General features: G+C 45.4%; 1 protein-coding gene across 2 annotated transcripts in view; it reads right to left on the reverse strand.

Moving 5' to 3' along the window:
- NMT1 (N-myristoyltransferase 1) overlaps positions 1-25,838 on the reverse strand; it is a 74,311-nt gene that overhangs the window by 35,688 nt on the left and 12,785 nt on the right. For both annotated transcript variants that reach the window (XM_030220651.1, XM_030220652.1), the window contains exons 2-7: positions 18,523-18,631; positions 16,600-16,744; positions 15,749-15,867; positions 10,798-10,889; positions 10,462-10,578; positions 3,330-3,500 (exon numbers count right to left, since the gene is read on the reverse strand). In XM_030220651.1, the coding sequence (XP_030076511.1) occupies positions 3,330-3,500; positions 10,462-10,578; positions 10,798-10,889; positions 15,749-15,867; positions 16,600-16,744; positions 18,523-18,631 (753 nt within the window). The remainder of the gene's footprint in view (positions 1-3,329; positions 3,501-10,461; positions 10,579-10,797; positions 10,890-15,748; positions 15,868-16,599; positions 16,745-18,522; positions 18,632-25,838) is intronic.

Raw genomic sequence — 25,838 nt, forward strand, 5'->3', positions numbered from 1 at the left:
CATTTCCTTTCAGGGCCTTGAAGATATGACAGTTTTAAATTTAGCCCTGTATTGTACTGGTAGCCAATGAAGTTTTTGCAAAAATGGTGTGATGTGGTCACGTCGCTTGCAACCTTCTATGAATCTTGCTGCTGCATTCTGAATCAACTGGAGCTGGTGCTGGCTCTTTGTAGTCATTGTATAGTGCATTGCAGTAATCCAGTCTTGATGTTATCAAGGCATGTACAACTGGGATAAGATTTACTTTCTCAATGTAAGGAGAGAAGCAGCGTAGCTGTCACAAATAGTTTTTTTTTTTTTTTTTTAGAAAAAAAGGTGCCGGTACTCATTATGGGCGGGATCACATATGGCTCCACCCCTATGATAGCCACAGCCACATTAGCCACACCCCTTATACCAGCCATGGCGCATATAAACAGACATCATTGAAATTATTATACTAGTATAGGAGAAAAAAATAGTGATTTTTTTAATTATAAATAATTTCTGTAAGCTGTTACAGCTCCAATATACCCAGTGCGAAATAAGACAGCAGATGTAAATTCTCAAATTAGACATATTTCAAGCACTAAAATGAAAATAAAAACAAAGGTAGAAAAAATCATTTTACTTTCCTCCTTTCGTCATTATTTCTTGCCCTACATCCATAAGTAAAAGCTCGGTCCTCCTCCTTGGAATTGACTGGAGGAGTTACGTGGATTCTGCTTTTGCCTATTTCCTCCATCCATGTGCAGTTTTTCTCCTCTCTTCCCTTTCCCTCATCTCCATCCATGTGCATCTTCTTTTTTCATCCCTCCCCTCCATCCATGTCCAGCATTTCTCCTCTCTTCCCACCCCTGTATCCATATAAAGCAACAATTCTCTCCTCTCTCCCCGCCAACCCTTCCATCCATCCATTTCCAACATTTCTCCTCTCTCCCCTGCCCTCCCCGCCATATGCATCTCCTTCCTGTCTTCCCTTCCCTCCATCCATGTCCAGCATGTCTCCTCTCTCCCCTGCCCTCTCCTCCCAAGTCCAGTGATTCTCCTGTCCCGTCCTCCCCTGCCATCCATGTCCAGCGATTCTCCTCTCTCCTCTGTCCTCCCATCCATGTCCAGCGATTCTCCTGTCCCCCCTGCCCTCCCCTCCATATCCAGCGATTCTCCTCTCTCCCCTGCCCTCCCCTCCATGTCCAGCGATTCTCTCTTCCCTGCCCTCCCCTCCCATCCATATGCATCTCTTTCCTGTCTTCCCTCCCCTCCATCCATGTCCAGCATGTCTCCTCTCTCCCCTGCCATCCATATCCCCTGCCATCCATGTCCAGCGATTCTCCTCTCTCCCCTGCCCTCCCGTCCATGTCCAGCAATTCTCCTCTGCCCTCCCCTCAAGGTCCAGCGATTCTCCTTTGCCCTCCCCTCAAGGTCCAGCGATTCTCCTCTCTCCCTTGCCCTCCCCTCTCATCCATGTCCGGTGATTCTTCTTCCCCCAGCCTACCAGCCAGCCAGTGAAGCGATAAAGGCTGCCAGCTTCGGACTCGGCAGCACGAACGGTGCAGCGATTGAGAGAGGCTGGCAGCGTCGGAGCTTCCCTCTGCGAGTCCCGCCTATGCGGAAACAAGAAGTTGAAAACGTAGGCGGGACTCGCAGAGGGAAGCTCCGACGCTGCCAGCCTCTCTCAATCACTGCACCGTTCGTGCTGCTGAGTCTGTAAAAAAAATACAAAACCAGTAAGTAGGGGAGTGAGAGGAAGGGTGCAGGACTTGGCGTGGGAAACAAGGTGCCAGTACTCCGTACCGGCACAAGAAAAGCCCTGCAAATAGTAGAAGCAGCTCTTGAAGGTTGCTTGGATTTGGGGAATCAGAGTAGAGTAGTGTTGAATCTAACTGTATTCCAAGGTTCCTGAGGGGCAGTTCGAACTTCCCAAAAGGGATTTTGATGTCAGGTATGTATCCACTTCTGTTAGGGACCTAGAGAAGCTTGGTTTTACTTGGGGTCAGGCAAAGTTTGTTGTGTTTAGCCCAGTCTTGAATGGATGTTAGACAGGTAATCAGTTTAATTCAAGGCGTAGGTTAGTCAGATTCAATGGGTATGAATAGCTGCACATCACCCGCATAGATGTAGAGCTGAATGTCCATTGACCGAATCAGCTCAGCTAGTGGCTTCAGGTAGATATTGAACAGAATAGGTGACAGTATCAATCCTTGTGGTACCCCGCAGGTCAGTGTCCATGGTGGTGATGAGTTGCTGCCAAACATTATGGACTGTTGCCAGTCTGATAGACTGGATCTGAACCAAGCAAGTACTGTTCCATTGATACCTGTTTCTGTCAGTCGTGCTACCGTGATATCATGATCCACATTGTCAAAAGCTGCTGAGAAGTCAAGCTGTACTAACATTGAGGCAAATCCCATCTTGGTTTGTGTAAACGATTGAGTGTTTATTAAGATACTAATTGATATGACGATACTATTTACGAAAATGCACACTAAAACATGGAAGTTTTTTGGACCGAAAGAAACAGACCTGATGTAAGCAGCAAGTTTGTATTAAGCTTCTGTTTTGGTCTCCAAGGTCTTTTCTCCCATAAGAAATAAACACGTAAGTAGTAGTTTGTTGTGTTTTAACACACTACATAATTTTCACTTTCCAGCACTAGATGCTTTTTTCCTATTTGTATTGTTTTTAACTTTGTGTTTGTGTCAGCACAATATTGCTTGTTTTGCTGGCAGTGAATCCCAATGCACCAGAATATACTTGGTTGAGAAGTATTTTGACTTTAGTCATAAAATTCATAAAAACTGTCTGGTTTCTGCCATCTTAGAGTTCAAGAACACTGTTATTAGTGAAACTCTAACAGGTTGCAATAGAAAATTCAGTGGAAACCTAACACTGAAATTTCTCTTCTACTTTATAACCTAATTATAAATGCAAGGCAGGTATCAAAACAAATTCCGCTGTAGAGTGTAAAGACATGCATTCTCTATCCATGGCGCAGTTTTCTCCTGTTTCAGACAGAATGGTACAATCTGTTCTTTCCTGAGACTGGCCAGTCTGCAAAGAATGAGGGCACTTTTGTGAGCCATTCTTGTACATAAAGCAAGGTTTCATGTGCGAAATACAACCTTATAAAGCTGCATGTGCAATATGAAAGTAAAAGTTAAATCCACACAGTCTGTATACTGATAGTTTAAGCTGACGTGAAGAGAGGTATAAAATATAAAACACACATTCCCTGGGGTAAATTTTCAACACCAGAAGCACATGCATACTTTATTTTTGAAAATTCAGCAACAAAACACAGTCATATACTATTTACGCATGCAGTCAGGCCTAACATTATGCTCTCTTACCTACAGGTACCAACAGGTTTGGGCAATACCACACCAGCAGTGTAAACTGCCTGAAATATTCCTTCCATGTGAACTCGTCGTGTGATTTCTCGGATCAAAACTGGCGCCACCCGCTTTGAACGCAATTTCTTGTGAACGCAAAGGAAGTTTATCTCCACCATCATCTTCTCTCTACAAGGAGTGTACACAGAACTTGTCTTTGCCAAATCAGAGAAAAAGAAGCCAAAAAAAACCCAAACAAAAAAAACGTAGATCAGAAATTTAAGACAACGAGATTTCAGGTAGGGCAGAACAGAAAACACAAGATTAGAAGAGAAGGACAAAGGGTGGGGAGTTTGGAAAAAAAAAAAAAAAAACACACCAAAAAGAACAGAAGAGTAGTTCCACACAAAATTTGTAGCATTTTTGAGTTTTAGGCTACAAGTTCATAAAGTCAACAGCTCCTCAGGGATTTTCAGATACCACGACAGAGGTCAATTACAAATTAGAAGCAAAACATCACGAAACTGTTCTAATCTACTCTTCAGCCAGATAGGGAAGATAAGATGTTCATTTTTTAGCTGTCTGATCCCCGCCAGATTCAACTATCTGAATTACATTGATCAGAGAAATCTCCTACATTAGAAAATCCCTGGATTACAGATTTGGACAGATTTTTTGGCCCACTTTTAGCACTAATCCGCACCAGCTATTTGGATTTAAAATTTACTAGGGGATAGACTCAGAAGTTACCTTAGGAAACACTTCTTCACAGAAAGGGTGGTAAATTCATGGAATGGACTCCCGGTGGAAGTGGTGGAGATGAAAACTGTACCTGAATTAAAGAGCTTGGGACAAGAACATAAGATCAAGGGAGTGAAAAGGGAGAGCAGATAGCAGGGATGGGCAGACAGAATAGACCAATATAGTCTGCCTTCTGTTTCCATGGAGGGAAGAACAGGTGAAGGTAGAGGTGGTGGTTTGTGTGTGTGTGTGGAGGGGGGGGTGATAATGGTTCAGGAATAGAGAAGGGTTAGGAGTACAAGGCAGCACAGTCAAGAGAAAGACTTACGGGGGAAAGGCTGAATTTTGGATCAATGTTATGACAACTTCTGATCTATTAAATGGAGACGGTTGTACCTGCTTCAGTATTCATTAAAGAAATTTGAACTTAAATTACATTCAAGGTTAGCTACAATTCAGGAACAGTAGGTTGGGTCTTAAAGATGGTATCAAGGGATATGGAGGACAAAGTGACTTGCTCAAGATCAAAAGAACTATTATTGGAAGAGGAAGGATATGAACCCTGGTTTCCTTGGTTAGTAGCCTGATGCTTTCAGAGCTTTCACTGTCACCCAAGATAAAATTCTGAGCTTTAAGATAAACAGGACATTAACTTCCAGTGAATACCATGCTCAGAAAGGGACAATCAATCAACTTAAGTACCATGAAAGAGTGATGCTCTTCAAAGATGTAATTCTATGATATAGCTCAGTGCAACCAGTGGAGGTTACTGTAGCTGTAAATTTCCTCACAAGCCAATAAAGATAATTATCTGTAGCAGGTATTCTCAGAGGACAGCAGGCTTTATATTCTCACACACAGGTGATGCTGACCGCGTTGCCTGGTCCGGGACTTTTGAGACGCATAAAAGTTGAACTTTGTAGAGCATGAGACATGCTCCACCTTGAATGCCTTTTAGTTATAGTTCTATACTACAGCAAAAAGGTAAAAATAAGGAAGGAGACAACTCCAAGGGGAGGCGAGAGGGATCGTGAAAATATAAGGCCTGCTGTCTTTGGAGAATACCTGCTACAGGTAAGTATTTATCTTCACTTTTTCTGAGGACAAACAGGCCTATTGATTCTCACACGTGAAGAATCCCTAGCATCCAGGCTCAATGAAAACAAACACTGGTCAAGTGGGCCTTGAAACGGCGAGGACAAAACCAGATCAGACTGAAACCATATACATACTGAGTGAACGTGCAGCCTGGAACACAATAAAATGGGGTCCGGTGGGGGGGGGGGGGTAGAGTTGTATTATAGACCCCAAACAGATAACAGATTCTGCAACACTGTCTGTCCAAACTGAGTGTCATGTAGGGTATCCTGCTCAAGGCAGTAATGAGATGTAAATTTCAAGTTTGCAAATTTCTTCAATGGAGGCTGACTGCAAATGGGCTACCGATGCAACAATGGTTCCGACATGAACCATGACGTGACCCTCTAGGGTCAGCCCAGCCTGGGCATAAAGTGAAGGAAATGCAATCCGCAAGCCAATTAGAAATGGTGCGTTTCCCTGATGGTGACCCCCCTTCCTGCTGGGATAAAAAGAAATAAAATTAAAAAATGGGGCGGACTGTCTGTGGGGCCTGGCCTGCTCCATGTAATAGGCCAATGCTCTCTTGCAATCCAGGATGGGCATGAGGTCAGGGAAAGAATGTTGGCAAGATGATTAACTGGTTCAGATGAAACTCTGACACCTCCTTTGGCAAGAACTTAGGGTGTGAGTGGAGGACTACTCTGTTGTGATGGGCCTTAGTATAAGGCACATCCACTACTAAGGCCTGAAGCTCACCGACTCTATGAGCTGAAGAAACTGCCATCAAGAAAATGACCTTCCAGGCCAAGTACTTCAGATGGCAGAAGTCAGTGGCTCGAAAGCAGCTTTCATCAGCTGGGTGAGGACGACGCTGAAGTCCCATGACACTGATGGAGGTTTGACAGGGGGCTTTGATAAAAGCAAACCTCTCATGAAGTGAACAACTAGAGGCTATCCAGAGATGGGCTTCTACATGATAAAGCACTAATTGCACCCTTATAGAGTTGGTCTTAGGACCAAACTTGGAAGGTAGAGAAGGTATTCAAGTAGGGTCTGTGTAGGGCAAGCTAAGGATCTAGGGCACTGCTCTTACACCAGACAGCAAACCTCCTCCATTTGAGAGAATAACACTGCTTAGTGGAATCTTTCCTGGAAGCCAACAAGACCCAAGAGACACCCTCCAAAAGACCCAAGGAAGCAAATTCTATGCTCTGAACAATCAAGCTGTGAGAGCCAGAGCTTGAAGATTTGGATGTAGAAGCAATCCCTCATTCTGAGTTATGAGGGTCAGAAAACACTCCAATCTCCACGGTTCTTCGAAGGATAACTCCAAAAGTTCTGACAAGGCCAGTAAGGCACGATCAGAATCATGGTCCCGCGGTCTTGCTCGGGTTTCAGTAAAGTCTTCCCTACAAGAGGTATTGGAGAATACGCATACAGCAGACCTATCCCTCAACGGAAAAAGGAAGGCATCCAACGCTAGTCTGCCGTGGGCCTGAAACCTGGAACAGAACCGAGGGACTTTGTGACTGATGTAAGTGGCAAACAGATCCACCAAGAAGGTGCCCCATGCTTGGAAGATCTCGTGAACAACAGACTCACCGAGAGACCACTTGTGCAGGTACGTGCCATGCTGGCAAGCCCAATGCCACATTCGGACAGCCTCCAGACACAGAGGGCATGAACCGGTGCCCCCTGCTTGCTGGTGTAAGACATGGCAACCTGATTGTTTGAATGAGAATAATTTGGTGAGACAGCTGATCTCTGAAAACCTTTAGAGCATTCCAGGTCATCTGGAACTCCAAGAGGGCTGTCATCAGCACCTTCTGCAGCCAAGGAATTTGGAATGGAAGTCCGAGAGTCAAGTTGGATTGAATGGTTCACCAGTAAAGGGAACTAACAAGCTCTGGCGACACTCGGATGGCATCTTCCAGACTTCCTGTGGCTCAATACCACTGAAAAGCCAGGGCCCATTGGGCTGATCTCATGTGAAGACATGTAACGAGTGTGACGTACACTGTGGATGCCACGTGGCCCAACCACCTCAACATCTGCCGAGCCATGACCTGTTGAGAGGCTCGAACCTGGGAAGCCAGTGCGACTAAAGTGTCCACTCTCGGCCCTGGAAGGTAAACCCTCTGTGTGTTGAGCAGCGTTCCTAATAATTCCAACTGTCGGGCAGGATGAAGGTGGGACTTGGGGCTTTCAGTGGCCAATCTGGAGGTTTCAGATACTAATTGAGGGTGTATCCTAGACAGACTATTTGGAGAAACCATTGGTCGAAGGTTATAAAGGGGGCCACCTTTCATGAAAAACCTTCAGCCTCTCCCTGACTGGCAAGTTGTCTGGGACAGACCACAATACTATGTTCTGCTGAAGCCAGTCAAAAACCTGTCCCTTGTTTTGGCTGGGGAGCAGCAGGAGTCTTGGGCACAAGCTGTTAACTAGAATGAGCATGCTGGGGCTCAGCCTCAACAGGCTGGCGAGAAGAGGTGGCGTACTTACGCCTCTAATAGGGACCCCTCCTCGACTTGCCAAAAGACCTCCTACCTGAGGAAGCCGATGAAGGCACCCAGCAGGAGAGAGAAGAAATAGTATCTGTGTGCATTTTGATCTGGTCAGCTACCTCCTCAACCTTCTCTCCAAAAAGGTTATCCCCCAGCATGGGGCATCAGTCAACCTCTGCTGAACCTAAGAGTCTGTACGCATTGATAAACTTTGGGTACAGATCCTCGATGTCACATCAAAAGTGTTTTCAGCGCCCCTAGCCAAGAACTTTTGACATGCCTTCTGCTGTTTGTCCAACTGACATAGTAACATAGTATATGACAGCAGATAAAGACCTGAACGGTCCATCTAGTCTGCCCAGTCTGACTCATCTTGCTCCAGTGGGAGTGTGTTAGCCAAGTCTAGCATCTTGCCAAGTTTCATAAGTAAATGTTCGTGAAGAGCTGGTAAGACTGGACATGCAAGATGAGCTTCCTCCCAAAAGAATCCAAGGTTCTAGCTTCTCTGCCTGGGGGCACAGAGGCATAGTCTCTAGAACTCCTGGCTCTTTTCAGGGTGGATTCCACCACCATGGAATTGTGAGGCAACTGAGGCTTATCAAATCCAGGTGTGCTGTAAATCCGGTACATGGTATTGATCTTCTTGGGCAGTACTGGGACCGACAGAGGGGACTCCCAATTCCGAACAAGAACTTCCTGGAGTACCTCGAGCATCTTGGCCCTGGGCATGTCCTCCACTTCCAATGAGGGGAATGTCCACAACCATTTTCTTCACAAAAGAAGAGAATGAAAGGCTTTCTGAAGGAGACTTTCTCCTTTCAAGTGGAAGAGAGTGTTCAGAGGGAATTCCATAGGACTCATCTGAGGAAAAAGTACCACGGATTCTCCTCTGAATCTCATGAGTGCTCCTCCTTGGTGTCAGACAATACTTCCAAGTGGGAGTAAGGACCAAACCTGCCTTGACGTGGAGGAGCCATGTCCTCTAGAATGACATCAAGAAGTTGGCTCCCGCCTTGACTCTGGTGAAGCTTCCTCCACCGACATTGAGGGAGTGCTGGCTTGGGTGGCAGTTGACACTGGGACTGCCCCACAGGCTGAGGTTCAAGCAGGGCTGCAACAGGAGGCAGGGTAGGTGCAAGCACTCCTGATGCCAATGCACACCGTTGCAAAAGGCCATCCAGCAGCTCAGGAAGCAAGGCCTGAATGCATTAATCGAGGGCCGACACCGGGAAAGGCTCGTGTGTTCATTAAGGAGAAGTTGCAGAGCTGTCAGGGATCAATACGGGAGCTGGGTCTTGGCTGCTGGAAGACCAACACATCGGTACTTCTTGTATGGAGGGGGAGCGATTTTCCTGGCGCTGAATACCTCAACACCCCAGAGCTTCTGACACCATGCATCGAAGGCTATTGATGACTATGCTTCTTGACCTTAGCCTGAAGCTCATCAATGAGGCTCCTCGGTGCTGACAAGGATGTCAAACCTGAGTGATGGTGCACAGGGCCCTGCACAGCAGGAGGCTTCGAGGCAGGTAGAGCCCATTTGATGCATCACTGCTCCCATTGTCTATGGATCTAGCAGCAGCCATGCTTACCGACGCTCCCGATGCCTGTGCAATGCCAATGAACAGACTTGGCTCCAAAAATCCTCTGTGGAAACCTGGGTCATCATCTTCATAAGAAGACAGAGTACACAGTTAGCCGGGCAGGTGGAGACCCATTTGATGCATCATTGCTCCCAGTGTCTATGGATCCAGCAGCAGCCATGCTTACTGACGCTCCCGATGCCAACAAACTGACTTGGTTCCAAAACTCCTCTCTGGAAACTTGAGTCATCTTCTTCATAAGAAGACAGAGTACACAGTTAGCCGGTCGGGCCCAATACACTGAAGACACCAAGAATGGGTGTCTTTCCCAAAGATAGTCCAATTGCACTGGGTACAACACTTGAAGCCACTGGTAACTTTCGTGGACATGGACAGAAAAACTTCAGTGGCTAAATCAAACAAAGCGATGGTGCCTAAAAAAGGGACTGGAAAAATAAAGAGGAAAAACCAGGCCAAAGTTAAGGCCTTAAAATGGCCATGTGACGATGAAAAAAAACAAACCAAAAAACCCAAAACATAAGGAAACCTAAAACCATCAAAAAAACAAAGAAAATAAAGGAAAAGGGGTTCCACCAACAGGAACACAATAGAGGAGACAAAAAAAACTGCCAGAAGGCACAAAAAGAAGCTCCTTGGACCGAAGTGTGGAGATAGTGTAAAAAACAAAAAAAAAAAACCATCCCCCCCCCCCCCCACTCAAAAAAAACCCCCACACCCTCTCCTCACCACAGCAGAAAAAGAACTAAGGTGACTGTGATCTCGCAGCAGGCGGGAAGGCACTTGCGCATGTGTGGTGGAGCATGTCTCATGCTCCACAAAGCTCTACTTATGCTTGTCGTAAGTCCTGGACCGGGCGACGTTATTGGCGTCACCCACTTGAGAGATTAAATAGGCCTGCTTGTCCTCAGAAAAATAGTCTTTACTGAGAGTTTATAAACAGATTCACACATCTTCAATCCTGTTGAATGTCTTGTGCTCCTCTTAATCAACATCACAAGATCTGGAACATGCCCAGAAAATCAGCACAAGATAGGTTGGAGGAAGTTGGTGTGGGGGGAGAGGGGGGGGGGGGGGTAAAGAGAACAAAAAATGAAGAACTTGCCTTTAAAAGGTATTAGCATTTTGAGTGATACACAGTACCTTAAGTTGGTAGAGAGGATCTCTATGGGTTGTGGAAAGTTAATGCTTCACTGATAGGTCTTCACAGGTGGTACTTACGTGTCATAGATACGGATGTTGGCCGGTATGGCACTAATAAAGCCCACCAGCTTTTTGCTGGAGATGACTCTCACGCCACAGTGCCACTGGGGCAACCAACCTGGTGGACGTAGAGCCCTAAAATCAAAGAGAGACAGACACACATCAGTAAAAGGTTCTTTTCTTCATCCAGAGGTTCAAAACATGCACCACATTTCTCTTCATTCCCATCCCAAATGGATGTTGCCTCCTCCCATCTGTTGTTCTATTTGCCTCTAAAAACAGTACAAAAGCTGAAGACCAAATATGAACAACTTTAGCCTAATCCAGTGAAACAGACATAAGCAGGATACTCACCACAGGAGAAACTCGGAAGAGTAATCAAACCGGAACATATTATCATCATCCTCTACATAATTCTCATTCAGCAGTGTGTACAGTTCTTTCAACTAGAAACAGACAGGAAACTTTAAGCAATGCAAGAATCACACATCGCTTTTACTGTTTCAGTAACAGGACCTCACTTCAAAGTTTTTGCTCATGGTATAAATTGTCCATATGGGGTTTAAACTGTTGGAATTGCTCTCAGGAAATTTATTTTTAAATTATTCATAATTTTATCCCACAATTATCCAAAAACGAGTTTCGGTTCAATGTGGCTTACACTTAAACAGTTGCTAGAGATTACATTGATTCAATTACATTTACAAGGTTATATGATGTTTTGTTTTACAGTGGTTGGTAAGATAACTTTTAGTGCGTATGGAATACTCAATGGGTTTCTTGAGAAGATATACCTTAGTTCTTTTCTTAAATGAAAAGATGCATTACAGTTAGAGGTTGAGTTGTATATTTTTCCAGAATGATTAGTGCATATTTTACTCACAGAATTTCCTGAACAGGTAAGTCTTAGGTCTTTTCTGAACTGGAGGTAGTTCGCAATTCTTCTTATTACTATGGGAATGGAGTTCCACCATTTTGAGCCCAGGTTGTTAAATCCCAAAGTGTAGGAGGACTTGTACAGTATGTTTTTGCAATTGGGCAGGTGAAGTAGTAGGTAACCTCAGATTCCTGGGTTTGCACGTTTGGTGATAGTTTGATCATGTCTAGCATGTAGTCCAGTGACGTGCCAAACAGTATTTTGAAGATGCTGTACTAGTTTTGAAAAATAGTCTAGCCTTGATCGGGAGCCAGTGTAGCATTATGAATAGTGGGGTTGCTCTATGATTCCCAAACCTGGTCCTGGAGGCACATCAGCCAGTCACGTTTTCAGGATATCCACAATCAATATTTATGAGAGAGATCTGCATGTGCTGTCTCCACTACATGCAAATCTATCTCATGAATATTCATTGTGGGCATCCTTAAAACCTGATTGACTGGGGTGCCTCGAGGCCCAGGTTTGGGAACCACTACTCTATCATATTTCGACTTGCTGAATATCAATCTCGCTGCTGTGTTTTAGACGGTTTTCCTTGCAGCCTACATATGCTGCATTACAGTAGTCTAGTTGGGACAATATCAGCGTCTGTACTATAAGACAGAATGACTGTCTGGGGAATCATTCTCGACAAACATCAGACAAACCAAGTTGCTGCAATTACGTCGAGAAGCTTCAAAACACTATTTTTGTGTTTTGATTGTATAAGATTGTTGATCTATTATCAGATTTTGGTAAGTGGTGATTGATTGATTTATTGCATTTGTATCCCACATTTTCCCACCTATTTGCAGGCTCAATGTGGCTTACACTATGCCGTAATGGCGATTGCCATTTCCGGAATGAGAAATACAAAGTGGTATTGCATTAAATGATGTTCCCAAGACCCACCTTATAGACCTTGGGAGACCAGCTTTGTGAAAAAAAAATATTGTCTGGCCCAGGATTGCGCACCATGTCCTTGAGGGACACAACCCAGTCAGGCTTTCAAGATTTCCACAATGAATTGATTTGCATGTACTGCTTCCATTGTATATCATGAATATTCATTGTGGAAATCTTGAAAACCCAACCAATGTTGCCAATATTGGGATTTTACCATGGAGTTGGGCGATATCTTTATCTTCCCCGCTACCGCAAAAATGGTAGTAGCAGGTAGGGGGTGCTTGGGCTGCTTCCTGGATGTTGGGTGACCCGCGCCAGTGTGAATGGCGATGTGTACAGTGCACTGTGCTGCTGCTGTATGTGTCCCAGCTGCGCTGTCCCTCCGATCTCCGTGCGATCGCCGTGTCCGTGCACAATGCACATATTATAAATTTTTAAAATGCCCATGCGTGCCCCACAGGGAGTGCACACAGTCACAATCACACACTCACATGACAAATAAAAGTAAGAGAAGAAACGCTAGTGCTGCCTGCCCCCTACTGCTGACGTCCCTGGCATTTGCATTGCTATTGGAGACCAGATGAAGCTTGAATTTGAAACTTCCTGGTTTTTTTCGAATTCAACCCTCATTTTAAAGCAATCAATAGTAAAGTGAGGTGGGACAATGACATCACTCAGCTGTTAATCATTCATGCTGTAGTCTTCACTCAAGTCCACTTCCTCACTATTTAAGCTGGCCCATGTTGTGTGCTCAGTATTATGTTAACTTTCTGGCTACTTGTGGGCATGGATTGGGCTGAAAAATTTTTGGACACCTGGCAACCCTGAAACCGGCTGGGCTGTGGTTGCTCACCCCTGGTCTAGCCCCACTGCCATATCACATGATTGTGTTATATGTGCATATTCCCTCTGAAAGGGTGAAGCAACTTATCGTACTGCCATAGACTTCAGCAGCCAATAGCTAGCCTTCCCTTCACTTCTTGCCACTTAGGAGTCCTCTCTGGGACTGTGCTGGCTGGACAGAACCAGGAGTTTGGTTTTGTCTCTATTCAGTTTAAGTTTGACAGTTGTGGCCCAGATTTCCATGAGGACTGAGTCCTTTTTTTGGCCTTATCCAGTATCTCTGTGATGCTGTTGTTGAAAGGCATGTAGCTGGTGACAATATCTGCATATATGAACACATTAAATCCAGTTTCTTGCCAAGTACAGCCATAAGGACACTTAATATTAGCGATATCGAGGAACTCTGAAGGACCCCACATTCAGGGGATCCAGGAGGCTGAAGACTCGGACACACAGGATCTAGTTATTAGAAAATCGGTGAACCAGGCTGCTCCTGCTCCACTTATTCCTATGTTATTGAGCAGGTTCATTAGTACTAGGTCGAAGGCGCTTTACATATCAAATTGTAGTAGTATTATTGATTGGCCTTGGTTTATTATTCTCTGAATTTTGTAATCAGGGTGGTTATGACCGTTTCAGTGCTATAGCATGGCCAGAAGTCTGATTGAGCGCTGTGAACAATTGAGTAGTGTGTTAGGTATTCCATTAATTGTTGTGCTACTAGACCCTCCATTGTTTTGGTCAGCAGTGGAATTGATGTCACTGATCTGTAATTAGTGAGTTCACTGATCCTTCTGGTGGCATCTTTATATGCTGTAGTATTCCACTTTGGCTCTTTTTATGATGTGTTTGCTTATGGCTTCCCTTCATGTGTTTTTGTTCATGTCTCATTTGTTTTTGGACCATTTTCTTTCCAGTTTCCTGCACAGTTTTTCATCTCTAACTGTTCCTCATTGAACCAGGGGCGCAGTTATCGTTTCCTCTTTGTTTTCATTTCCAGTGGTGCTATTTTTTTTGTGTGTTTGTTTACACTTAGTTCATCCCCGTTTCTCAAGAAGTGAATGTTAGTGGGTATTATGTTTGGTCATTCATCATCGTTGACCAGAAGCTATGGTTGTCCACTTTTCCTCTGGTTAGTGCAGTATGTGATGTCCTTGGTTCTCCGTTTTTGTCACTCTCTTTCCACTGAAGTGTGAAAGTGAGTTTGTTATGGTCTGACCACGGCACCTCTGCCCAGTTATGATTCTCTATTACATGGTTAGTTATTGGCTAAGAACCTTAAGCTAGTATGTCTAATTCTTGACCTTTTACATGAGATGAGGTGGCTGGTACCGTTTTGAAGTGCCATTGTTCAGGAAGTTTGTTACAAAACTGGTGTTGGTATGCTGCTTTAGGTGTAGATTGGTATCACCTAGAAGGACATTCGAGAGGTCTGTGCAAATGTTTGATATGAAGTAGACTTGGGCGTTGGACCATCTTCCATGCGGGTGGTAGAAAAGTATACCGCATACTTGATCAGTTAATGTTGAGTGAGATTTTGCATGCCATGATTTCAATCGCAGGGGATATATGTTCAGCTATGGTTTCTAATGTAAAGAAGGATTTATATATTAAGGCAACCCCACCTCCTTTCGTTTTAGTTCTGTTGTGTGCTATTTTATATCCCAGTGGGCATAACTCAAGCAGTACTGGGTCATCTCACATTTGTAGCCACATTTCTTGTGAATAGTATACCTAATGGCTCAATTTCAATCTAGTCTCTAATTATGGTTGACTTGTTCACTGCTAATCTCGCATTTATGTAACATATGTACCCATTCCTTTAGGTTATCAATGTTGATGTTCTTAACAGTCTTTAAATGTCTGTGCGTTCTTTTTTGATGTTGCGACCACTGTGATTGTTATTTGTGCTGATCTTTTTGGTATTAGTTAAGGTGTTTATCTCTTTGTTTTGGTTTTTATAATTTGGTCTTTCCAGCTGCTTGGGGTGGGGGAGAGGGCCCATTGTTATCTTGCTGTGATAAGCATGGGGATTTTGTTCCATTCGTTCTTAGAGGAGCCTTGTAACACCATTATCCATATTATCATGCAGTAGAAAAACCATGACCTAATATTAGCCACAATGGGATGTTGTGGGACTTGCGGCAGAATGATGGGAATTAGGGGTTAACTGCTGAATCCACCAGTGGTCTACCCAAGTTGCTTAGTAAGCTTGACTTTATTCCACAATGGTACAAATTGTGTATTATAAAGACTGAGATAGAGATGGGGCACCGCAAAAGTGGAGGGCAGTGTTTCCTTCTATGTAGTGATTTTGTGGAAGAGCTCTGCTACCTTCACTACTCCTTCTGCTGGTGAAAGACAGACAGAACAAGTATAAAAAAAAAAATCCCACAACCTCCTTGTGACAGGAATCCAATCTATCATATCTTGGGGCCCCGCAGTCAGTTGGAGCTGGACAGAGACCATGAAAAAAGTGCTTGCCTCCCTTTTAGGTAGGATTTCTCTTTCAAGCTGCACTTAAAGATCATAACAGTCCATGAGATGCTATGAATCCTAAATTTACTTTTCAAGGTGTTAAAATTATATCCTGTTCTGTACCCCCCCCCCCATCACTCAGTCCCAGACCCCTGTACTCACCACAGCTCGATCCCCTAAGTCCAAGGCATCCCAGGTAAAGCCTGGTGGAAGAGTGTAAGGCTCTTGGCGGATACTATCCTTGTCAGGCTCAATGGGGCCGTGTGTATTTACTACTTCACCTAGGTAGGACAAAAAAATAAAATAAAGATTTCTCCCCCCAAAATGGGCCAACAGTTACAGCATGCGTTTCAAAACTAGACTCTCTGTGTTCTATTCACTGCACACTATTACTTCGGTCTCCCCATCTGCTGGTAGGAGGGCAACTCGTAGGGAATAGTTTGGCCTTAAGGAAAACATACATATTCAGAGTTGTTTTTATATTGCAGTTAGAAAACTGCCTGTCACCTTAATAATTAGGAATGCTCTAAAGCAGTGACTTCCAAATCTGGTCCTGGAGGCACCCCAGCCAATCATGTCTTCAGGATACCCACAATGAATATTCATTAGAGAGATTTGCATGCAGTGGAGACAGTGCATGGCAAATCTTTCTAATGAATATTCATTATGGGTATCCTGAAAACCTAACTGGCTGGGGTGCCTTTAGGACCAGGTTTGGGAACCACTGCTCTAAAGCTTTCATTAAATTATAAAGCTTTAAATAAAAAAAAAAATTGTATTCACTTCAAAGTGCTCTGTATTAGTTGTCATGCTGGGTTGGGCTCAGGCTCCTGTGAATCACTGCTTCAGACTAACAGGTTTGCAGCACGGGTATATTTTCAATCTTCATAGTTTAGACTCTCAGCAAGAGGATCTGCTCATCACTCCTTCCATGGGGGAGGGGTATAGAAGAAAGCTGACATCAGAGCATGACCCTTTGAACAAAAGTAGTAACATTCTGGAGGGCAGCATACCCAGCTTAGGGACCGGTTGTGTGTCCCAAAATTGGTAACTGCGCTTGGTGGCTTCCTCCATGGTTTTGGCAGGTCCCTGACCTACAGAGAACAGCTCGATGGCCTTCTGTATCTCCTGGATCCTCTCTGCTGGCAAGGCATTTACCTAGAAAAGGGAAAAAAAAAAAGCGAACAATCCAGTTGCAGAAAACCTGCCTGGAGCCCAAAACAAACAGTGAAATGGTGGCATTGTGCTTTCAAGGTGGCATGAGGGTGACCTGCAAAGTACCAATAACAACACTGATCATCTACCTGGTAGACTGGATGGGATATTTTAGTCTTAACCCTCCATTGCCCCAGGTACAAAATAAGTGCCTGTATATATGTAAACCGCTTTGAATGTAGTTGCAAAATGCCACAGAAAGGCAGTATATCAAGTCCCATTTCCCTTTCTCTTTATCTGCTGTCATTGTGTTGCGAGGAAACACGATAGCAAAAAGGGATCTTAACACCTATCTTGTCTGCCCAGGTTTACTCCTAATGCAAGGTCCAAGACCCCAGTTGATATCCAGCTTTCCCTTTACAGAAAAACCAGGCTTTTTTACCCTGAATTAGTCAGCTAGATTATTGGCAGTAGAGCCCAAAGGTGAAGTTGAAAACGAAACTGGCCCTACTCCCCCATCTGACCAAAACGTGCTCTCTCCCAGACTCCTATGATGGTGGTAGCCCCTCCTCACGACCCACCCCCCCACCAGCAGCCCCTTCCTGGGCCTATTGTGTCCTTGGTGGATAGTGGGTGCAGGAAACGTCGCCACTTGCTCCTGCGGACGGCTGGTTCCTCCTTCAAAACAGCTTATGAGGACTGCCGCTGGAGGTCCCGGAAGCCATTCTGGAGGAGGAGCAGCGTATATATTTGTTCCTGCCCCCAAAGAGGCCACTAGACTACTAGGGTTTAGGGTAGGCGGGGGGGGGGGGGGGGGGGGGGGAGTTTTGGTTTCAGCCAAACATGCACTGGCATTTTTGGCCAAAACCTGAACCCAGATTTTGGGTCAGTTTCGGTGCCAAGTCTGAAACTGAAATTTGGGTTGACCTCTAAAATCGGCAGAATCCTATATAATAAAACTCACCCTCAACGTTCTGAGGACACTGACGTCAATGCAGCCAAGCCACTGACGTCACTTCCGTCATGAAGGGTTCGCGGTGGTGAAGCCACCGAAAGCACCAAGTCTCTGGGCCCCGCCCTTGCGTCAAATGTGATAACGTCGAGGGCGGAGTAATGGCATCATGCATCGAGGGCGGAGCAATGGCGTCAGTGGCTTCAGAACCAAGAAGCTCATGAAGGTGCATTCACGAGGTCCGGAGCAATGGCGTCAGTGGCTTCAGAAAGACGAACGGGTAGGAAGGGGGGGGGGGGGGGGGGAGTATTGGGGAGGAAAACCTTGCTAGTGCCCGTTTCATTTGCTCCAGAAATGGGCCTTTTTTTTTTTTTTACTAGTAATCCATAATAAGCCACTTGTCTGATCTACCATTATGTATTCTACTACTATGTTAAGGGAAAGGGCTTTGATTCTCTGCTCCCTGCGTTGCCCTGCTAAGCAAGACCACCATATTGGTAGTAAAATCACATTGCAAGGAAAAGAGCTTTTCCATACATTTGTCAATCTGACAATATATTTTTGTTTCCAAAGATTTTTTTTATAAAATACCCCTCCCACACACACCTTGGAAACTAATAAATATAAACAAATTGCTAGAAAAGTCCACTTTCCTTAAAATGTAATTTACTGCCGATATGATGTTCTTGCTTAGCAAGGCAGTGTAATAGAGGTCAATATACCTACGAATACTAGTGCTAATCATTTCACGCTGTACCATCACACAGGGCCCGCCATTAGTGCTTGATGCCATCCTACATGCAGTACAATGAGCAGAGGAACAGTTTACCTTCACTGGGTGATCCTGTCCAGAATCAAGTTTATCGCTTCCTTTCTCTTTCTTCCGCTTCTGTTTTTTCTTCTTCTTTTTGGCTCCACTCTCATCTCCTGGACTTGTACTATGACGGGGGAAAAAAGAAGAGTTTGCAGTGGGTACCTGGTGTGATTTCAGGAACATATGCAGTCACATGATAGTATCTCCTATGAGACCGTTAGGATAGGAGGCACTAGGTATAATGCAAGCTTCATACACAAAGCTCAAACCATATATTTAATAATTTGATATACTGCCTTACACACTAGTTTTAAAGCGGTTTACAATAACAAAAAAAAAAACCCACACAACAAATAGATAATGACAACTGAAATATCTCAGCCTTGACCAGGCACCTACATGGTTCATGTGCCAGCTGTTCCACTTTAGCTACCAATGTATCTCAAATAATTACCACAGTTCATGAACTAGAAATTAGTGGTGTTGAAGAGGTGCTCAGACAGGACCTGTTGAGATAAGGAACTTCTTCCTGCTGGGGAATTGCCTTAGTTTGAAAAAAGGTAGATTTGGTGCTTTTTTTTTTTTCTTCAAAACAGTTTAGAGTATATGTTAGCATTTAAAACCTTTAACATATCAGTTTAGAACATGGATTCTCAATCCAGTCCTCATACATAAATATGAATGAGAAAATCTACACAAACTACTACCTCCACTATATGCAAATTTACCTAAGACATGTTCATTGTGGACATCTTGGAAACCTGACTGGCCTGGGTATCCTCAGGACTGGGTTTGCAAACCCCTGATTTAAAAGAAACCTGTTTAGAGTTTAACCCTCACCCATCCAGGCTGGATATTTGATTTATAGGCTTTAAGGTCAATTAGGATGATAGAAGGTTTAATTAGGACATCTACAGCAGTCCGTAATTAGCTCAAAAATACGTTTTTAGGTCCTTGAGGAAAACCTAAAAAATAAAAATGAAATAGCATATTACTAGTAATCGTAAGGAACTTTAATTTACCTAGTCCTACTCCAGTAGCAACTTAATTAACAATTCATCAATACTAAGATGCAGGCAGCAGTCCAGCAGCGAGATGGATGCTATCCAGTCTTTTGCACTGTCACATGTTAGATTACTTCTCAGTTGGTGGAGATCATGAGTGTGTACTTGATGCAAAAAGTTCTTAGTACTTCAGGCACAAGTCCAATCCCTGGAGGCTTGAGTACCTGACTTGGGAGGAGATGGGCAGACAGAGATATATGGGGGATACCTTTAGGGACATAGTAGAAAAGTCTTATCTCCAGTCTGGCAACCTCTGTGCTGCCATGGAGGGGAAAAAAAAAAAAAAAAAGAGTCACCTGAAAGGAGAACATCTCCTTGGTGTTGTGGAAAGCGATCCTGTAGCCAGGGCCTATCCTCCAGGAGACACAGTATTCTCTCGCACTAGGATGTCTCTAGGGGCTTCAGGGAAGGGTTAGGATGGCAATTTGTGGATGGAAATTCACTAGGCATATAGACAGCTGAATGTCTGGTGAATGGGGGGATTCACTTGGTCATTTGCCTGACTAGTGTGAAGGTAGCAGACCGCACGTCACCTAGGTAAGATTTTAAACAGTGCTGGGAAGACGCTGGCTGTCTTGGTGCATGCGACTACCAACAACAAAATCTGGGAAGGAGGTTTTGGAAGCCAAAATCCAGAACAATTTTCAGAAGTGGTCCCCATTCCATGCCCAGAACCCAAGAAGCGGGCAGAGCTCTGGAGTCTCAATGCATGAATATAGGATATGATTGTACAGGGTTGAGACCTTTAGATTAGAAATTGGGCACCATTCTGTGGAAAGGGGAGCCTATGCCAAAAAGATGGGCTTCATCTTAACCAGATGGAACCAGGCTGGCACCAACATTTAAAAAGTTAAGCAGCCTATAAACTAGAACCTGTGGGGGGGGGGGGGGGGGGAAGCCAACAGTCGCTCAGGAGAATGTGGTTCAGAGTGGCATATCTTTGATAAATACTATCAACACAGAGAACTTACAGCATCAAGATAGAAAGGTTGCAACAAAGGCAAAGTTACTTGGGAGCCTTTAATGGGAAAACAGAGTAAAAGATGGCATATTATTATCCCTGTCAACTGCTAAGCAGCTTGTAGATACAAAACCCACTCAAATGTCTGCATACAAAAATTAGAAGTCTAAAAAAAATAAGATGGGAAAGAGTATACACTATATGAAGCGGTAGATATAATAGACATCTCAAAGATCTGGTGGAAAGGAGGATAACCAATGAGACACTTAGCAGGATACAAATTATATTGCAGTAATATGAGTGGACCAAATTGGATGGGGGATGCACTATATTGAAGACCTCTTTATAAAGGCAGTTGATAAATTTCAATAAAGAAAAAAATTGAGTCGCGAGAAAAAATTCAGCAGGAAACAGATGGCAAAATAGAATCCTTATGGATAGAAATTTCATTTGTGAAAAGGAAAGAACACTCATAGGGACATCCTACCATTTGCTAAGTCAAAACGGACAGATAACAGAAATTAGGGAAGCTATCAAATTTGGCAACACTATAATAATGGGTTATTTTCATTATCCCAAATATGGTAAAATTATGTATAATCATACCTGATAATTTTCTTTCCATTAATCATAGCTGATCAATCCATAGACTGGTGGGTTGTGTCCATCTACCAGCAGGTGGAGATAGAGAGCAAACTTTTGCCTCCCTATATGTGGTCATGTGCTGCCGGAAACTCCCCAGTATGTCGATATCAAAGCTCCATCCGCAGGACTCAGCACTTAGAGAATTACACCCACGAAGGGACACTCTGCCCAGCTCACCACCGCCGAAACAGGGGAGGGGAATTAACCCAGCTCATCCCCACACAAGTGGGGGAGGGGAATCCGTCCAGCTCATCCCCGCGGAGCGGGGGAGGGACACCACACCCGCCGATGCGGGGGGATCTGGCTTATCCTGCAACCGCAACCGCGGGAGGAGCTGACTGACCCTAACACCGCCGAAGCGGGAGGGGTACAAAGCTGCCCTACAGCCGCACGAAGCGGGAGGGAGTGCCGGCAGAATTTTAAGTCTCAATCCAGCCCCGTAAAACGGAGGGGAGAGGAATGCAGCAGCTCACTGTAACACAAACTCGTCTTAACTCTTGAAAAATCCAAGTGAAAAAACTTGAACACGAAGTCTTTCTGAAGTAACTGAAGACTAAACTTGAACCTGAAATGCAACCAGAATAAAACAGTACAGATATCTGGGAGGGGCTATGGATTGATCAGCTATGATTAATGGAAAGAAAATTATCAGGTATGATTATACATAATTTTACCTTCCATATCATCAAGCTGATCAATCCATAGACTGGTGGGATGTACCGAAGCAGTACTCACCCAGGGCGGGACATTGAAATCCCTGACCTCAACACTGAAGCTCCAAACCGGGCCTCCGCCCGTGCAGCCACAGTCAAACGGTAATGCTTGGAGAATGTATGAGCCGAAGCCCACGTTGCCGCCTTGCATATCTCTTCCAAGGAGACGGATCCGGCCTCTGCCATCGAGGCCGCCTGAGCTCTCGTGGAGTGAGCCTTCAGCTGGATAGGCGGCACCTTCCCCGCGGCCACATAAGCCGCTGCAATGGCTTCCTTGACCCATCTTGCCACTGTAGGCTTAGCAGCCTGCAGACCTTTACGAGGACCTGGAAACAGGACAAACAGATGATCCGATTTCCGGAAATCATTGGTCACTTCCAAGTATCTGATGATGACTCGTCTCACATCCAGATATTTAAGAGCAGAGTACTCCTCTGGGTAGTCCTCCCTACGAAAGGAAGGGAGACAGAGCTGCTGATTCACATGGAAGCGAGAAACAATCTTGGGCAGAAAGGAAGGCACTGTGCGAATAGTCACTCCTGCCTCAGTGAACTGCAGAAAAGGCTCTCGACATGAGAGCGCCTGGAGCTCGGAAACTCTTCTGGCTGAAGTGATAGCCACCAAAAAGACTGCTTTCAACGTCAGGTCTTTCAGAGATGCCCTCGACAAGGGTTCAAAAGGCGGCTTCTGCAATGCTCTTAGCACCAGGTTGAGATTCCACGCAGGCACCACTGAGTGCAGAGGAGGGCGCAGGTGATTAACTCCCTTGAGAAAGCGCACCACATCTGGCTGTGAAGCCAGGGAAGCACCCTTCAGGCGGCCCCTGAAGCAAGCCAGAGCCGCTACCTGGACTTTAAGGGAACTGAGCGACAGGCCTTTCTCCAGACCTTCTTGCAGGAACGCCAACACTGAAGAAATTGGAGCAGTGAAGGGAGAAAGTGAGCCTGCTTCACACCACGCTGCAAAGATACGCCAAACCCTGGCGTAAGCAGTAGAAGTAGAGCGCTTCCTCGCTCTCAGCATAGTGGCGATGACCTTGTCTGAGAAGCCCTTCTTCCTCAGACGCTGCCGCTCAATAGCCAGGCCGTAAGACCAAAGGGGGAGGGATCCTCCATCACCACGGGACCCTGATGTAACAGGCCCTGCTCCACTGGCAGCCGCAGAGGATCGTCGACTGAGAGCCTGATCAAGTCCGCATACCAGGGACGCCTGGGCCAATCCGGACCCACCAGGATTACCCTGCCGGGATGCTTTGCCACCCGGTCTATCACCCTGCCCAACATGGGCCAGGGCGGGAACACATAGAGAAGCTCTTGTGTCGGCACCGGTGCCGGAAAGAATATTTGAAGCGGGGGAGTCAGAGAAACTAAACAAATTCTCTGTAACCTTGGAGGATGTAATGGGTCAGTTCAGCAAGCTGAAGAGTAGTAAATCACCGGGACCTGATGGTATTCATCCCAGAGTATTAATAGAACTAAAAAATGAACTTGCGGAGCTACTGTTAGAAATATGCAATCTGTCCCTAAAATCGAGTGTAATACCGGAAGACTGGAGGGTAGCCAATGTTACTCCGATTTTTAAGAAAGGTTCCAGAGGAGATCCGGGAAATTATAGACCGGTGAGTCTGACGTCGGTGCCGGGCAAGATGGTGGAGGCTATTATTAAGAATAAAATTGCAGAGCATATACAAAAACATGGACTGATGAGACAAAGTCAGCACGGATTTAGTGAAGGGAAGTCTTGCCTCACCAATCTAATGCATTTTTTTGAGGGGGTAAGCAAACATGTGGACAATGGGGAGCCGGTTGATATTGTATATCTGGATTTTCAGAAGGCGTTTGACAAAGTGCCGCACGAAAGACTCCTGAAGAAATTGCAGAGTCATGGAATCGGAGGTAGGGTATTATTATGGATTAAGAACTGGTTGAAAGATAGGAAGCAGAGAGTAGGATTGCGTGGCCAGTATTCTCAGTGGAGGAGGGTAGTTAGTGGGGTCCCGCAGGGGTCTGTGCTGGGTCCGTTGCTTTTTAATGTATTTATAAATGACCTAGAGATGGGAATAACTAGTGAGGTAATTAAATTCGCCGATGACACAAAATTATTCAGGGTCGTCAAGTCGCAGGAGGAATGTGAACGATTACAGGAGGACCTTGCGAGACTGGGAGAATGGGCGTGCAAGTGGCAGATGAAGTTCAATGTTGACAAGTGCAAAGTGATGCATGTGGGTAAGAGGAACCCGAATTATAGCTACGTCTTGCAAGGTTCCGCGTTAGGAGTTACGGATCAAGAAAGGGATCTGGGTGTCGTCGTCGACGATACGCTGAAACCTTCTGCTCAGTGTGCTGCTGCGGCTAGGAAAGCGAATAGAATGTTGGGTGTTATTAGGAAGGGTATGGAGTCCAGGTGTGCGGATGTTATAATGCCGTTGTATCGCTCCATGGTGCGACCGCAGCTGGAGTATTGTGTTCAGTACTGGTCTCCGTATCTCAAAAAAGATATAGTAGAATTGGAAAAGGTACAGCGAAGGGCGACGAAAATGATAGTGGGGATGGGACGACTTTCCTATGAAGAGAGGCTGAGAAGGCTAGGGCTTTTCAGCTTGGAGAAGAGACGGCTGAGGGGAGATATGATAGAAGTGTATAAAATAATGAGTGGAATGGATCGGGTGGATGTGAAGCGACTGTTCACGCTATCCAAAAATACTAGGACTAGAGGGCATGAGTTGAAGCTACAGTGTGGTAAATTTAAAACGAATCGGAGAAAATTTTTCTTCACCCAACGTGTAATTAGACTCTGGAATTCATTGCCGGAGAACGTGGTACGGGCGGTTAGCTTGACGGAGTTTAAAAAGGGGTTAGATAGATTCCTAAAGGACAAGTCCATAGACCGCTATTAAATGGACTGGAAAAATTCCTCATTTTTAGGTATAACTTGTCTGGAATGTTTTTACGTTTGGGGAGCGTGCCAGGTGCCCTTGACCTGGATTGGCCACTGTCGGTGACAGGATGCTGGGCTAGATGGACCTTTGGTCTTTCCCAGTATGGCACTACTTATGTACTTATGTACTTATGGCCACTGTTGGAGAAGAGCATCTACTCCCAGGGATCGAGGGTCCCGTCCTCTGCTGAAAAAAGCGCGGCACTTGGCAATTGGCCGATGACGCCATCAGATCTAGGCTCGGCTGGCCCCAGCGCTTCGTGATGTCCAAGAACGCCTGAGCAGATAGCTGCCACTCTCCGGGCTCCAAGGTATGGCGACTGAGAAAGTCCGCCTTGACATTCATGACTCCGGCAATGTGGGCCGCTGAAAGCTGCTCCAGGTTCGCTTCCGCCCACTGGCAAAGATTCATAGCCTCCTTGGCTAGAGGGGCGCTCTTGGTACCTCCCTGGCGGTTGACATAGGCCACAGCCGTGGCATTGTCCGACAGGACCCGTACAGGCTTCAACACCAGTACCGGGATGAACTCCAAAAGCGCCAACCGAATGGCTCTGAGTTCCAGGAGGTTGATAGACCACTTTGCCTCTGCAGGAGACCAGAGCCCCTGCGCTGTCCTTCCCAAGCAGTGGGCTCCCCAGCCCGACAACGAGGCGTCCGTCGTGACGACAATCCACTCTGGGGTCACCAGAGGCATTCCCGCAGACAACTTGTCTGTCTGCATCCACCAGCTCAGCGCCTTGCGCACTGCTGGGTCCAAGGGAAGGCGCACAGCATAATCCTCCGACATCGGAGTCCAGCGCTGCAGCAAAGAGTGTTGAAGTGGTCTCATATGAGCCCTGGCCCAGGGCACAACTTCCATCGTGGCCGTCATAGAGCCCAACAGCTGCACATAGTCCCAAGCCCGAAGGGGAGAGGCTACTAGGAACTGGTCCACCTGAGCCTGAAGTTTGACAATCCGATTGTCTGGCAGGAACACTCTGCCCACTTGGGTGTCGAATCGAACTCCCAGGT

This window comes from Microcaecilia unicolor, chromosome 12 (assembly GCF_901765095.1).
Source record: "Microcaecilia unicolor chromosome 12, aMicUni1.1, whole genome shotgun sequence".
Taxonomy (NCBI): domain Eukaryota; kingdom Metazoa; phylum Chordata; class Amphibia; order Gymnophiona; family Siphonopidae; genus Microcaecilia; species Microcaecilia unicolor.